The sequence below is a fragment of the Mus caroli genome, chromosome 2, assembly GCF_900094665.2.
Source record: "Mus caroli chromosome 2, CAROLI_EIJ_v1.1, whole genome shotgun sequence".
Lineage (NCBI taxonomy): Eukaryota > Metazoa > Chordata > Mammalia > Rodentia > Muridae > Mus > Mus caroli.
Window position 1 is genome coordinate 69,499,752 of NC_034571.1, and position 14,870 is coordinate 69,514,621.

Here is a 14,870-nt window from a genome sequence, read left to right on the forward strand (position 1 = left end):
AGAAAGGAGATGGGAGGAGAAAAACTGGAGAAGACCTAGGCTGTTAGAATATGGCAATGATGGGTTTGAGAAGGGTTTGTGATTCAGCCTGAGAGCTCAGTCTTCATAACTGGGAAGACTGTTCTCGTCTCTCCCACCCCCTAATCTTATTAATATAATTGCATTCTCAATGGGATGAGCTTCCCTCAACCCCCCGAGCCTGGTAAGTAAGAACCCACTGCAGGCTTTTGCCTCCAGTCCCCCATTTGTGTGTTTTCTTCTCTTTGGTTTTGGTTATGTTATTTTTAATGCTTTCAGTGAGCTCTTGGTGACTTCTGGCTGGGGAATCCATCTTCAGGGGCTAGGTTGAAACTAGTAATGCCCACCTGGAACCTGGCTGGCCTCCATTGCAGGAACAAGCAACAGCTTAGCAGGGCACTGGATCCAATTGTGACCCCCAAGTCCCTTTCTCTTTCCCATCTGCCCCAAGCTCGACAACCAGACCCAGCGAAGCCAAGTTGGGTGAGTGTTCTCATTTTATTCTACCTTGGTTCCTTTCTGAGAAGGATTAATATTCAGCCATTGCCTTTGAGTGGCCCACATTAACTATTTAAAGGAAAAAAGTGGAACTATTCCCCCAGTCAAATCTCTCACTATTTAATTACAAAATGTTCATTTGCAGTCACTGTGTCTGAGCTGTCAGGTGACTGAAAGCAGTTGCAAGTGACCATGACTTCTCAACAAGTCTGTCCAATGGGCCTTTTACACACATGGGTTGGAAAATTCAAACCAACATCTGTAGAATCCCTGTCACTGAGCTCACAGTCATCTCGTGCTACCAGGAAAAAGGCAAGAGATTCTTGTGGGAAGAGGTGTCTGAACTCGTTGCCCCAAGTCCTGCCTGTGGTTTTTAACCCATCTTCAAAGAATTTCACCAAACAGGACCCCCCCCCCCAAACACAGGCCCTTTTCCTCCCAAAGAACGGTCCATTCAGTCTCTCTGAGCTGCAGCGCCACATCCAGACAGTCTTTGGGATGCTCAGTACTGATTTTTTAAAACCTCCTCTCCCAAACCCCAAATCCTCTGAAATTCCAAGACAGGTCCCTTTAGGGACGTATTTTCTGAGGCTAGCAGAGAGAGAGAGAGAGAGAGAGAGAGAGAGAGAGAGAGAGAGAGAGAGAGAGGTGTCTGACTCCATTCTAGCTTGAGAGGACTGGAATAAATTTGCCCCTGACTTACCTTGGATGGGCAAGAGAAGTAGAGTGATTTTAATCTCTGCGTTTCTCCCAGCGATGTGGGGAGCGCCATTAGTTGCTGATGGGGGGAAACCTGTGCTACAGGAAAGGGCAGGCCCCCTGAAACAAAATCAGAAAGCCATTCGCCAAGGCAATCAATCAGGTCCTAAGTAGCCATTTACCCCCTTTCTTGGCGGGGCTAGAGGTGGGCTGGGAGCCCTCCAAGGGTGCTCTGGGCAACTTGTAGAGCAAGGAATATGTCCTCTCAGCCGCCGCTGGCGTGAGGCTTTTGTCTCGGCTCCCAGGCAGGCTTTGTACCATGGATTTGGGAGTGACAATGGGCATTTCTCTCAGATTCAAGGCTGCCCGGCCTTACCTCTCAAGGGGAAAACTGGAAAGGGGGTGGATCAAGGACCTGTTCTTTCGTCTGGATTTTGAAGACATTTTCAGAATCCGTTTGCAGGCACGTGTGAAAGGCACGCAGCGAACCTACCCTCGGAGATGCGGTTCCTGCAGGCCTCACTGAGGCTGGGCTAATTCCGGCTAGTGAGAACCGGTCTCACTGGCCTTTAGGTTTTCCCCTCTGTGGCATGTTTTCTTGCAGGGCCATTCCAGAAGGCTGGAAAAAGATGAGGCACCATGGCCATCACTGTCGGCTCCTTGGGACTCCAGTGCTCACCACCCATGCGAGGGCAGAGAGACAGCCCTTGGAGGCCGCCCCTTGGAAGCCATGCTGAGCTGGACCAGGCCCGGGAATCCAGTTGACCCAGCTCACCCCCTGGGCCTTGGGGCGTGTGCCTAGCTTCATGTCGAGGGTGTACGTGTGGCTGCCCCGGGAGTGTGAGTGCGGTAGAGGGAGGGGCACTCCGAGCTGCTCCATCCGTCCGTTTTATTAGGGACACATTAATCTATAATCAAATACACCTCATAAAATTTTTATTGAAAGGCATAATATCATTACAGAGGTCTTCCACCTGTTTTAAACAACACGCCAAGCTGTGAGAGCGTGTGTGTGTGTGTGTGTGTGTGTGTGTGTGTGTGTGTGTAGGGATGGGTTTAGGTAAGAAAAGAGGCGAGGGGAGAACGACTCCCTTTGGGCGACAGGGGGCCGCCCTTAAAGGCCAGCCTGCCTGGGGCAGCCCGGGCCCGGGAGCCTCCAACTGCTCCGGGGCTTTGGATAATCGCCTAGGTGTGACTTAGAAGCCCGGCTCAGGGCTCAGAGCCCAGGAGTCGGAGAACCAGAGTCCGGGTGGAGATCGCAGGACCCAGAGAGGCAAGAAGAGATGAACAAATAGTCCCCAGCGCCTCCTGCGGCCGCAGTTAGGCCTGTGGTCGCCGCCGCCACCAGGGCGGGCTGAGCCGGGCCAGGCCGGGCTGGTGCGTGGACCTGGGCCCGGCAGCTCTAATTGCAACGCTCCTGTTGATGATTTTTTTTTTTTTTTAAATCACAGCAGCCCCCAGTTTAGCGGACTGATTTACTCCGGGTATTGGTAAATATGATCACGTGGGCCGCGCGACCAATGGTGGTGGCTGCAGCCTGCGAACTAGTCGGCGGCTCGGGCGCCGGCGAGGAGCCGCTCGGCGGTGGGCAGTGGAACCTTGGGTGGGAGCGAGCGGCGCCTCACCATGTCGTCCAGTGGCACCCTCAGCAACTACTACGTGGACTCGCTCATAGGCCATGAGGGCGACGAGGTGTTCGCCGCGCGCTTTGGGCCACCGGGGCCGGGGACACAGGGCCGGCCCGCAGGTGTGGCCGATGGCCCGGCCGCCGCCACCGCCGAGTTCGCCTCGTGTAGTTTTGCCCCCAAATCGTCCGTGTTCTCCGCCTCGTGGTCCGCGGTGGCCGCCCAGCCCCCGGCGGCGGCGACGATGAGCGGCCTGTACCACCCGTACGTGTCCCCGCCGCCCCTGGCCGCCGCCGAGCCGGGACGCTACGTACGCTCCTGGATGGAGCCGCTGCCCGGCTTCCCCGGCGGCGCGGGCGGTGGCGGTGGCAGTGGTGGCGGCGGTGGCGGAGGCCCGGGTCCCGTTCCCAGCCCCGGTGGCCCAGCCAACGGGCGCCACTACGGGATTAAGCCTGAAACCGGAGCGGCCCCGGCCCCCGCTGCAGCCTCCACCTCCTCCTCCTCCACCTCCTCGTCCTCCTCCTCCAAAAGGACTGAGTGCTCCGCGGCCCGCGAGTCCCAGGGGAGCGGAGGCCCAGAATTCCCGTGCAACTCGTTCCTGCGGGACAAGGCGGCGGCGGCGACAGGGAACGGGCCCGGGGTGGGAATCGGGACCGGGCCAGGGGCGGTAGGCTCGTCCGAGACCTCAGCTTGCAGCGATCACCCGAGCCCGGGCTGCCCGCTGAAGGAGGAGGAGAAGCAGCCGCCGCAGCCGCCGCAGCAGCAACTTGACCCAAGTAAGTGCAAAAGAAATTGCCCCCTGATTTATTGCTGAAACCTGTAAGGCTCGAATGTGCAAAACTGATAGTTTTACTAACCTATAAAAACGTCTAGACGCCTACCCAAGCCTAGGCGAGCAACACGTATCCATAAAAAAGCTTCCCATAACCACCTACCTTGGGCGCGCGGTTTGTACGGTAAACAGAGCGCGGGCATTAAGGCTTTTTATGATAATTCCCCCAAGTTGTGAAAAGCGTCCATCCTTGGTGAAATTAATTTAACGACCTCTCTTCCCCACCCTGTCGTCTCTCCCTGCCTCCCCTCCGCCCCTCGCTCCCTTGTCTGCAAACCCCCCTCTTCCTAGACAACCCTGCAGCGAACTGGATCCACGCTCGCTCCACCCGGAAAAAGCGCTGTCCCTACACCAAATACCAGACGCTAGAGCTGGAGAAGGAATTCCTCTTCAACATGTACCTCACCCGGGACCGGCGCTACGAGGTGGCCAGGATTCTGAACCTTACAGAGAGACAAGTCAAAATCTGGTTCCAGAACCGTAGGATGAAAATGAAAAAGATGAGCAAGGAGAAATGCCCCAAAGGAGACTGACCCAGTGCGGGTCTGGCCTGCAGCACTCAAAAGGCAGCGGGTTTTGGGGTTTTTGTTGTTGTTGTTGTTTGTTTGTTTTCTTTGTGGGTGCTTGATTCAGAAACTCTGCAGCGACTCGGACTTTCTTCTTCTTTTTTAGGTAGAAGTGACTGTGTGGTTGGTCTCTGTGAGTTATCTGGGGGACACTGTATTTGCTCGCATATGTATTGGAGAAACCAAGTGGCTTTGGAGTCTTGTCCTGTCCCACTCCCTCCCTTCTCTGCTCCCTGATTCCTTAGGAAATGCTATATTTTGTGAGTGCACGCAGGCTTGATGGAGCCCTATTCTGTGTAAATGTCCCTCATGTTTCTGAAAAGTGCTGTAGTTTAGTCTCACCCTATCCAGCCTCCCAAACAGGGCCAACTATCTAATTCCGAGAATCTGAAGGAAGAGAGAGACTGTGGACACCCCCACCCTGCTCTCCCAACCAAACCCCAACTCAGCTGCTCAAGGCAGGAAAACCCCTTTCCTAGGGGAGCCGGCGGACTGACTTCCACAGAGGCCTACCGAGAAGCCCTGGGCCCTGGGGCGCGAGATTGGGGGTGGGGGGTGGGGATAGGCTTAGTCCTCAGAGCACCAGGGAAGCTACTTTCTCCCCGGGAGGACTGAGCTCCCATTGGGCGGCCTCGGGAGGTGGCCTTCCATATTCCTCCCTGAGGACCAGTTGTAAATGTTACCGCTTCCAACAAATAAATGCTGATCTGAACAAATGGAGTCCAGCCGCTGGCCCTGAACGTTGTGTGACTGCTCTCTGTGTCTTTGCAAAATAACATAATCATCAGACTGAAAAGGGACACATTGCTAAAGGTTGGCGGTTCGAGCACCTGGAGGGTCTCTGAGACGCCTCGAAGATTGTGTAAGCACACCTGGCGGCGGAAGAGCACAACTTTGGAAGGTGTCTTGGCACTTCCACTATCCTGTAGCCAGGGCCACAATGAATTCCCAGCCTTAGGCCCGGGGGGGAGCCTCTCTGCAGAGCCACTGGCGCCAGGAACCAGGCATCCTTTTGCTAAAGCTTTGACACACCGCACCTCTGGCTTACTTCTATCCTGGAGACCCAGCCACCAACCCCCCCATCTCCAAACAAGGGAAAGGGCACTCTGGAGTAACTCCCCCAGGCCTGCGAGGCTGGCTGGCTCCAGGAGGTCCTAGCCGGTTGGGCAGTGAGCTTCCACCCCTCCCCACCAAAGCCCCAAAGTGACCTTAGAGGATCAAAATGGTCAAGGCTCTCCTCCCCATATCCTTCTCCTGCCGCCCATCCCCTTCAGCCAGCTTCTGTGTATGTTTAGCCCCCAGCTTGGCCCTCTGAGGCCGCTTTGAGAGGCTAAAATGAAGGTCATTGTGAGGGTTTAGGCGAATCACTGGCGTTGTAGGCCCTAGAGGAGGCCGCGGCGCCGGACAGCCTGGGTTGGGCGGAAGGCGTGTGGGGGGGTGATGGTAGAGATCTTGGGGAATCCTGATGAAAGAGGGGGACTCCAAGAAAAAAGCAGATGGGGGCTGGGAGGGAAAGCCAAGGCCCAGATCCGGCCGAAGGTGCTGCATCCTCCGCCCCTTAGGCCAGGCGGATACCTACAGCTCTTTGAAAACAGGAAGAGCCAAGGTGTCATAAAGCCATCGAGCCGGCGAGACGTCTGGAGGTAATGAGTTTACGACAGCCCAGGCGCTTCGCTTTGAAACCATCTCATTTTGATGTTTGTGGGAGGAAAGAAAAAATGCAGACAAAACTGGGTCTTAAAATCTGGACAATAAAATATAAACAAGACCTAGACCAAGAAGGAAAGGACTTGGAAGCCCCCAGCGAGGTGTGAGCATCCAGAAAATAAAAATGAGAGGTGATATCTTTCTGAATTTTAAAATGGGGCGAACGTTAGAGGTAGTCTATGGCGGGTGGCTCTTTAATATTTTGACTGTGGCCATGATCTATCTGGTTCTTTTAATAATAAAAGAAAGACAATAATGCCATTCTGCTGTTACTTGAGATGGCCAGGAGTGATCTTGGGCCATTTACTCAAGCATCTCTTAGAATTATGTCTTGTGAGAAAGGGGGGAGTCACACCCCTCTTCACTGGTTCTCCACACCAAATTTTCAGGCAAAAATATAGAAGTTTGTTCACTTATTACAGATACAGCCATTTAAGCTAACTTGGCAAAAACATTTCTGAAAATGAGAGACAGAAATTTAGCAAGAAACACACTGATTTGGTAGTGTTTGTTTGGTTTTTTTTAAAAGACAAATAGACTGCTTATCTAATTCGGTTAAGTCTGTCACTTATACAACCTAAAAAAAAAAATTCTCATTTATTGTCTAGAGAAATTTGAATACACATAAGCCCAACAGGGACTTTCCGGACAGGCGCTCGAGATGTAGCAAAAGCTTCTAATTTGACTTTAATCCACCCCAAATTATCCAGTTTAATGGGCCCAAAACATTACAATTAGAAAGTTGAACTAGCAAATACTGACGACTTAATGTTGTGAGTAACAGCTTTTAGGGGAAAACCAATAATATTTGACTTCCAGAAAATTTTTAGCTGTCAAAATGCCTGCTTTCTTTGAAAAAAAAGTCTCATCAACTAATATTTTTAAAGTTTTTATTTTTGTTAAACCTTGCCTGTCCTATAATTGTGCGTAAAAAACACAGCTGGGAGATTAAAGAATGGGGGACTTGCGGTGTCTGGCAAAAGACAGGCTGGAAGCTTTTGGCGAACATGCTACTTGCAAGTTCTTGCGAGCACAAATGAGAATTTCGTCTGTATTCAGGAGCCCATGGTTGCTGCACTTGACTTGTTGACAGTCAAAGAGATGAAGCAGTATTAATGTCAGCGGTCCAAACCCAAGTCAAACTAAAGAATTAAGATTAGAATTGGTTTGAGCCAAATGAAAGGAAAATCAAACTCGGCTGGCTTGCGACCGCATTTGGCCACTAGAGAGCGCTGTTGCTCCACTTTCTGATCTCGTAAAGCTAGCGTTGTGGTGCAGGAAGGTTTTGATTAAAAATATTTACAATCTTACTTTTAATCTTAAATTAGGATAAATTTAACAAAAATAAACAACGTGAACTATTAATTTCTCAAGCCGTGCTAGTAAGGCATAAAATTTTGGTTCAGTCAGCATTTCAGAAAAATCTGAACCGTTGTGCAGAAATTATAAACTGTTAATGCAGGCAGTCCATCAAAACAGAAATGTGTAAAAGCAGAGATATTTATGAAGTTAACCAGCTTTTTTTCTTTTCCGACAACAGACGGAATGCTTAAATCACATTGAAAAACCCACATTATTTTGCTGTCAGAGAAAACGCGTTGTTGTGTTTTAAAAATTAGGCCTGAATCTGTAGAAATGAGGGCCATATTCATGGGCAACCTCCCAAATATATGGAGTTTTTAAAAGTGCCGTGTGTTACTGAGATATGGGTCCTCAAAATTCCCCCCATTCCATTCCCAGACCTGTTCATTCAGTCAATGTCCAAATACACCCACGTTCCCCTGAACATCCAGGCCAAACAGTGGAATAAAAAGGGCACAGTTACCGAGTTTAGCTCCAAGGCTTTATTGAAAAGAAAATCATTTCATTGAACATTTGCAGGGCAGAAGTTCAAATCCTAAAAAGTCAGAATCAGTTGTTAAACTTCGCATTTGAAGGATACTTGAAAGAAAAAAAACGAAACCTAATAAAACACCCTTGCCCTTGACCACCCCCAATAACACGTCCCCTATACTCTCTAATGTAAATTTTAATAACACAAGTCTTTATCATCTATAGGGTCATCAATAATTTGTTTACCTTCACCACTTTTAGCTATTACTTTTCGAAATAATCGAGTCGGACAGTACTAACGAAAATGCCTTTCTATGATGACCTTATTTATAAAAAGGAGATTCAGACCTCTCGGACTGACCTCGCGATTCTTTCCACATGGGCTGAACAACCCCCGCAAGGGATGGAAGGTCTTTAAAATTCTGGCCTCCTGAATCTTTGAGTCCATCTGGGTTTTTAGGCATTTGCATTTGGCCGTGGGAAGTCAGCACGGTGTGATTTAGTGTAAGCTGGAGAGTCTTTGGTGAGCTGGGGTGTATCTTCTAGGTCTGTCCTCAAGATCAGAGAGCTGGTGTCCTCCAGACACCGGATTATCCCAAAGGATAAAGGGTTCAGCACCTAAAGGGAGAGGGAGGGAGAGAAAAGGGGGCAGAAAGATGAGAGGGGGGAGGGAGAATAAGAATATCAATATATTTTTATTGGATATTCAAACGAGAGGGGGGGAAGATGACTGTGTAGGGAAGCGATTGTTGGTGTAAAGCCACGCAGATTTGCACAGGTGCCACGGTAAGGGCACTGCCTATTCCAGAAAATGCAAATCCTGGACTCCTGCAGACAACACTGCGTCTCTTCCTTAACGCCCACAAACCAGGCATTCTCTTGATTTCTGAGCCTTCTCTTTATTTCTCTCGGGAAAATCAAGTTTATACTAAGGCCTGCATCCAGTCTCTGGCAGTTATTTCCGAGTGGTGTGTGAGCTAAGGTCGTTAAGCACAGGACAGGGAAGGTCTGCCTGCAGCTGCCTGGAACCAGCACGGTCCGAAAGCGGACTGAGGAATTCAATTTCTCCTGCCCCATCCCCCGGCCCCCGCCGCGCTCCACCCGGGGCCACAGCCTGAGTCTGGGCGCCTGGGTTGGGACCCGGGAGCCCTGCGCTCTGCCCTAGGAAATGCCACCCACCCCGGCATGATTCCTTCTTCCCACAGGGAACGTTTCTGCCACTCTTCTCTTCACTCATGTCCCCTTCCCACATTCTCTCGCCTCCCCCTCCCTCCCCGTGGCCAACACTGACGTCTATCAAGGGTGAAATGATGGAAACTATATTCATGGGCATGATTTCCATTAAATATCAATTAACCTGGGAGCCTCAACCAGGCATGCAGTGCGTCAAGGGTAAATGTACATCTCATTTCCACAGGGCCTGCTCGGCTGGAAAAAGCAGGACTTTGATTCGCTTTGATAAGGTCAAGATTCGGAGGCTGGATTGTGGCTTTTTAATCAAAACCACTTAGCTAGGCCCAAACAAATGCAAGGGCCAATCAATCCGTCAACCTCGCTCGTCCACGGTCAGAAATGGGGGGGGGGGGGAAGCCACCGCCAGTCTCTACTGGGCAGATCCAGGAGCCTTGCTGGAGGAGAGACCGTCTGCTCCGCGGCCTCCTGGGAGTGACCTCCCCGCCTGGCCCAAGGCTAAGGTTCGGCCGCGCCCCCTCTCTGCGGACCCGGGGGGCCCCGCGAGCCCTTGGCAGTGCGGCTTTATGGGCCCCCTTTAAGGCTGGCGGAGGCATCCCGGGGCCGGCGTGCGGCGTCCCGTCCGGCGCAGGGGCCGCTTCGCCGCCGCCGGGATCCCTCCGCGCGGTTATCTCGCCCCCCATCTAGCTCCCTCTCCTCGCAGTGGCGGGGCGCGAAAATGCCTCGCCGGCGCGCACCGGGGCGGCAGCCTCGGCGGCGGCGGCGACAGCGCTGGGAGGGGGCGGCGGGGGGAGGGCTGAGGTGAGAGGTGGCACCGGGCAGAGGGTGTGTTCTCTTTTCGTCTCCCTGCAGAGCGGGGGCTCGGCAGCCCCAGCCTGAGCGTCTCCCCCGTGGGCCGCGCGCACTCTTTTTTTTCCCCCTGGTCCCGGTGCGCTAGGGCCGCTTGGAGCCGGAGAGGAAACTGGAGGCCGCGGGGCAGGTCGCCCGGGCGTCGGCGGTTCCACTGCGGCCCAGCAGGCGCGCGCCGGGAGAGGCCCGCGGGGCGGAGGCGGCGGCGGCAGCGCGCGGGGGCGGGCGAGGCGGCGCGGCCCGCGAGGGAGGCGGCGCGAGGCCGAGACGGAGGCGCGAGAGCCGGGCATGAGCGGCCGGCGGCCGGACGGTCGAGCCTGAGCGGGGCGGGGGAAGCGCTCGCCGGGCGACGAGGCCCGGCGGCCCCCGCGGGCTCGAGTGAGCCGCCCCAGAGGCCCCCGCGGCGGCGCGACCGAGCTGAGGCGCGCCCCTTACCGGCTCCGCGCCGCCGGCGGCCGCCGCCCCGATGAGCTCGTACTTCGTGAACCCGCTGTACTCCAAGTACAAGGCGGCGGCCGCGGCGGCGGCGGCGGCTGCGGCGGCCGCGGCGGCGGGCGAGGCCATCAATCCCACTTACTACGACTGTCATTTCGCGCCCGAGGTCAGCGGCCGCCACGCCGCCGCCCTGCAGCTCTATGGCAACAGCGCCGCCGGCTTCCCGCACGCGCACCCGCACCCGTCGCCGCCGCCCGGGTGCGGCGGAGGGGGCGGCCCGGGGCCCGGCCAGGACTACTTCCACGCCGGCGCGGGCAGCCCGACCGCTGCCTACCAGGCCGCCCCACCTCCTCCGCACCCTCCGCCTCCGCCGCCGCCTCCCCCCTGCGGCGGGATTGCCTGTCACGGGGAGCCCGCGAAGTTTTACGGATACGATAACTTACAGAGACAGCCGATTTTTACGACCCAGCAAGAGGCCGAGCTGGTACAATATCCTGACTGTAAATCGTCCAGTGGTAATATTGGCGAGGACCCAGACCACTTAAATCAGAGCTCGTCTCCTTCTCAAATGTTTCCCTGGATGAGACCACAAGGTTGGGATGCGCTATTTTTTTTTTTTAAAGGAGGGGAGAAAGGGAGAAATCTGCTTTCATCTCACGTTCTAGCTTTAAAACTCCCCTGTCCTTTCCCTCTCCCCCTCCTTTTCCTTCTGGTGTAGCCAATGTGGCTCTTGTACAAAAACTAATACAGACTTTTAAAAAGTGTGTAAAGACGGGGACAGAATAATTGCGAAGAGCTTGTCTCTGCCTCTCTTGCCTGCACACCCTATATCTGTATGAGAATTAAAGACCACTGTGTATTTCACCTCTTAAGCCCGTTCCAGAAAACTCCAACAGCATTCAGAGAATCAACCATTTTAAAAAAAAAGTTGATTTTCCTCCCCTTTTTTGTTGTTGTTGTTGTTTTTTAATCAGCAGCTCCTGGAAGACGGAGAGGAAGACAAACCTACAGTCGCTTCCAAACCCTAGAGTTGGAAAAGGAATTCCTTTTTAACCCTTATCTGACCAGGAAGAGGAGAATCGAGGTCTCCCATACTCTGGCCCTCACGGAGAGACAGGTAAAAATCTGGTTCCAGAACAGGAGAATGAAATGGAAAAAGGAGAACAACAAAGACAAGTTTCCCGCGTCCCGGCCGGAGGCAAAGGATGGAGACCCCAAAAAGGAAGTCTCGGGGCTGGAGGAAGACGGAGCTGAAGGCCCCACAAATTAAACTCTACCTGTACACTTCTACCACAGACTATTAAGACTGATGATCAGTCTAAGTATATACTGGTGGACACCACCGTTTCTCCCTCTTGTTTTTTTGGAAACGGACTTTACCTGTGTTTCAAGCTACCTTAATGTCACTGCTCTTGAGGTTTCTGCGCTTTGAAAGGGATTTGTGTGTTTTTAAAGAGAATAGTTTGTAGTATCTAATAGAAGCAGTCCTTGAGCTGTCCTATAGAAGGGTAATTTGATACGGACCTTGTAGCTATATTTTTATAATGGTAATTTTTAACGTCTGAGCTGGTGGTTTGCCTCAACAACATAAACTTCCTAATGATCAGCACTAGATGATTGAATATAAAATGCTTTATTAATCAAACAAGTGCACTTGAACATTTAAAATCTTTATGGTGAGTAAATTAAAAGAAGTTTATTAATAATGTTTTTAAAAATTATGCCTGCAGAATATTTACTTTATTATTTGATTAAATGTATTATTTATATTTTTCTTTCTGCTTTTGTAACGATGGTTCAGGTGTCTTCTGGTTCACTTCCAGGAGGTTTCTTTGAGCATTTTTGTAAATGTTTGTCAGGGAAGAGTCTGGGCCAAATATTGGAAAAGCACATTAGCTGAAGAGTGCAATGTATTGTCCAGGCTGCCGACTTCCTTAAACTTGGGAGAGTGTTGTCCAGTGACAGGAGTTTAAGGATAATATCAAAGTCAACATTTAGTTGGGCTTCTGTAGTCCATACAAATTGTGGCCATTGAATAATCTAGAGAATTAATACTTGAAAACTAATTGCAATATTTTCACTAACTTCATTCTGGCAAGTGGCCTTGCTTTCGTTTTGAACCATGCTTGTAATGGCCTGGGATTTCTAGGTCTCGATGCTCTGTGTTTCTGCTTTGTCAAGTAGGTGCCATATTTATTGTATTCTTCTTGCACTGCTCCTGTGCTCCTGTGTTGTAAGCCAGCTTGCTGTGTTCATCTCAGATGTCGGTTGGTACGTCGTCCACCCTCTGCTGTTCTTCAGGAAAGCCGTGGCCTCACATATTGGAAATGAGCCCTGAGTGTAAACAGCCGCTCCAGAGCATAGCTCCTTAATAAAGAGATGTACCTCCATAAAGAGCAGAGCTCTTTCGTCTCAGAGAACACCATTCTGGCCAGTCACAAACAATGGCCAAGGCTCACATGAAGGGGGTGACTTAGTCAAACCTTCTATTTTATAAACAAACGGGTGTGGGTTATATACTTCCCAACCTGTTTGGTGGTGGTGGTGGTGGTATGGAGGCCTCCTAGAGTGAGCTAACTATCCACACTTGTTTCATTAAATAATTCTGGCATGATACTGTGACAGCTTTGAACTTCAAAAGGATTCAAGTCAAGTCCTAGGCCTGATGACCCAGAGCCCAGGTCACACCACAGCCTAATTCCAAAGACTCCCAGTTGAAGCTGGGGTTTGGCATCTATTATTAACAGGATATCCATTTCCCATTTGAAGCTGTTCATGCAGCTGCTTTTTTATATGGGGGTGGGGTAGAGAAAAGAAGGAAGGAAAGGAGAAATACAAATAAATATATTTCTCATGGGAAAAAATGGCAATACTTTAAAGTAGACATTGAGTTGTGGCTGCTTGTTCTAGCCACATTTACTTTTATGGGTGTGGTTTTTGTTTTATTGTTACTTTCCAGGCTGGTTTCTATTACATCAGTAAGAAAAGAAGGCTCTGGAGCTTTGCACCAGGTTCACTGGCAGGTGTTAGTGGGTGGTTTGTCTGCTGTCTTGTGGATAGCAGTAGGATTGGTACTGGCTGGGTTAAAGGCAAGTCACCACCTGACTCTCCACCCAGGGAAGAGGCCATGGCTGTGACATTTGTCAACCTAAGCCCGGAAAGACATTTAATCAGGAGTGGCCAAGGCTTAAACATTTGTACAGAGCAGACAGCTGCAAAGGCCAGTGTTGGATTTGGGGATGTTGGTGTACTCTCGTGTACTGCCTGAACCAATCGACGTCGACTTAGCTGGAAAGGAGAGCGAGGACGCCTCAGGCCGAGAGCCCAGCTGGAAAACAGCCTGAAGACCAGCACTGGCTGAACTCCAACTGCTTTTGATTTAAGGAACTCTTCAAGCTTTGCTATCTCTGGGGCGGGAACGAGGGCCCAGCAGTTAAGAGCAAGTGTTGCTCTTGCAGAAGGTCAAGGTACCAGTTCTTAGCATCCATGTGGGGACTCACACCCATGCACAAGTCCAGGTCCAGGAAATGGAGTGTGGTGCACTTACGTGCATGCTGCCAAAACATTTCTACACATATAATAAAATTTAATAAATTTAAAAATTGGTATCTCCAACTCAAGAATGCTCCCCCAAATATCACTCTTCAAACTAAAATTTGACAAGCTTTAACTAGGAAAAGGACCTACTGAGTGAATGAGTGGGAATAGAAATCAAGGATAGAAAATAAGGTAAAAATGCCACATCTTTGACATTCTGACAGACTTTGCAACTCTGAAAATGCACCTTCATTTAGGGCCACACTGGCCCCCTAAACCATAGATTCACACATACAGAAAATGTTGATAATAAATGTAAAAATGAATGTTTCTGCAGCTACCAAAGAGCATAGGTTTCCAAATAAAGACCTTGAGGAATTACCTTCCCCCATTCCTCTCCTCCTCTCATCAAGGTTGGACCCCCACCCCCTTGATGCCCTCTCAATGGGGAGGGACTAGTGGGGGAGCAGGCAAGGTGCCTTTCTGATTGGCTCAGCTCTGTAAACAGTGAAGCACTGCAGCAAGAAAGGGACTTTTTTTTTTTTTTTTGCTGCACAAATTTACATAAACCTCCAGAGAAAAGGTGGAGCTTTTCTATCCTGAGACCTAGCAAAGTCTGTAATTCCACAAAAATCAAGAGCCCCTCGATGTGAACACTGGCTACAAGAGAAAAGCCTTCTGAGTGACAACAACAGAGCCACAGACAAAAAGAGGGTGTGGTGGTTCCTCCTTTTTAGAGAAAAGTCGGTTCAACGATACCATTTCCCGAGTTGTATTGCTTGCCTCTGCACAGCAGACAAACAGCACAACATGGCTGCCTCTCTCTGCAGTCTCTCCCCTTCCATCATTTCCCCAGGCTGAAAGGGCATGAGATACGCTCTGCTTTTATTTGGATAGAGGGCAGATGATACAGAGACAATTTGAGATTAGTTTTTAGAATGTTTTAGAATTGAACAATCTCTTTACCCACTTCCATGTGTATAGACCAGGGAATAAACACCAGCTTGCCCATTTCCGTGTGTAATAACATATTGTTTAATTCACTGCATAAGAATTCACATCTAGCGTCTGTCCTCCATA

General features: G+C 50.9%; 2 protein-coding genes and 1 long non-coding RNA gene across 6 annotated transcripts; all 3 read left to right on the forward strand.

The window, feature by feature from the left end:
- Nucleotides 1-301: 301 nt before the first annotated feature.
- Nucleotides 302-2,154, forward strand: LOC110308539. Its single transcript, XR_002379569.1, has 2 exons — nt 302-501; nt 1,820-2,154. It is a non-coding gene; the product is annotated as an uncharacterized LOC110308539 (long non-coding RNA).
- A 209-nt stretch (nt 2,155-2,363) lies between these two features.
- On the forward strand, nt 2,364-4,978 carry Hoxd9 (homeobox D9). The gene is made up of 2 exons (XM_021180933.2): nt 2,364-3,616; nt 3,964-4,978. The coding sequence occupies exons 1-2, from the start codon at nt 2,842-2,844 to the stop codon at nt 4,203-4,205; spliced, it is 1,017 nt and encodes a 338-aa protein (XP_021036592.1). The 5' UTR covers nt 2,364-2,841; the 3' UTR covers nt 4,206-4,978.
- A 4,392-nt stretch (nt 4,979-9,370) lies between these two features.
- Nucleotides 9,371-13,074, forward strand: Hoxd8 (homeobox D8). 4 transcript variants are annotated; one of them, XM_029473947.1, is made up of 3 exons: nt 9,371-9,472; nt 10,699-10,846; nt 11,228-13,053. In XM_029473947.1, exons 2-3 carry the CDS (start codon nt 10,822-10,824, stop codon nt 11,521-11,523), a joined length of 321 nt encoding a protein of 106 aa, XP_029329807.1. In that variant the 5' UTR covers nt 9,371-9,472; nt 10,699-10,821; the 3' UTR covers nt 11,524-13,053. The 4 variants fall into 4 exon arrangements, with proteins under 4 accessions (XP_029329807.1, XP_029329806.1, XP_021036610.1 ...); XM_029473946.1 differs by lacking the exon at nt 9,371-9,472 and having other exon boundaries at nt 10,069-10,846; nt 11,228-11,370; nt 12,438-13,074; XM_021180951.2 differs by lacking the exon at nt 9,371-9,472 and having other exon boundaries at nt 10,073-10,846; nt 11,231-13,059.
- Nucleotides 13,075-14,870: the final 1,796 nt, after the last annotated feature.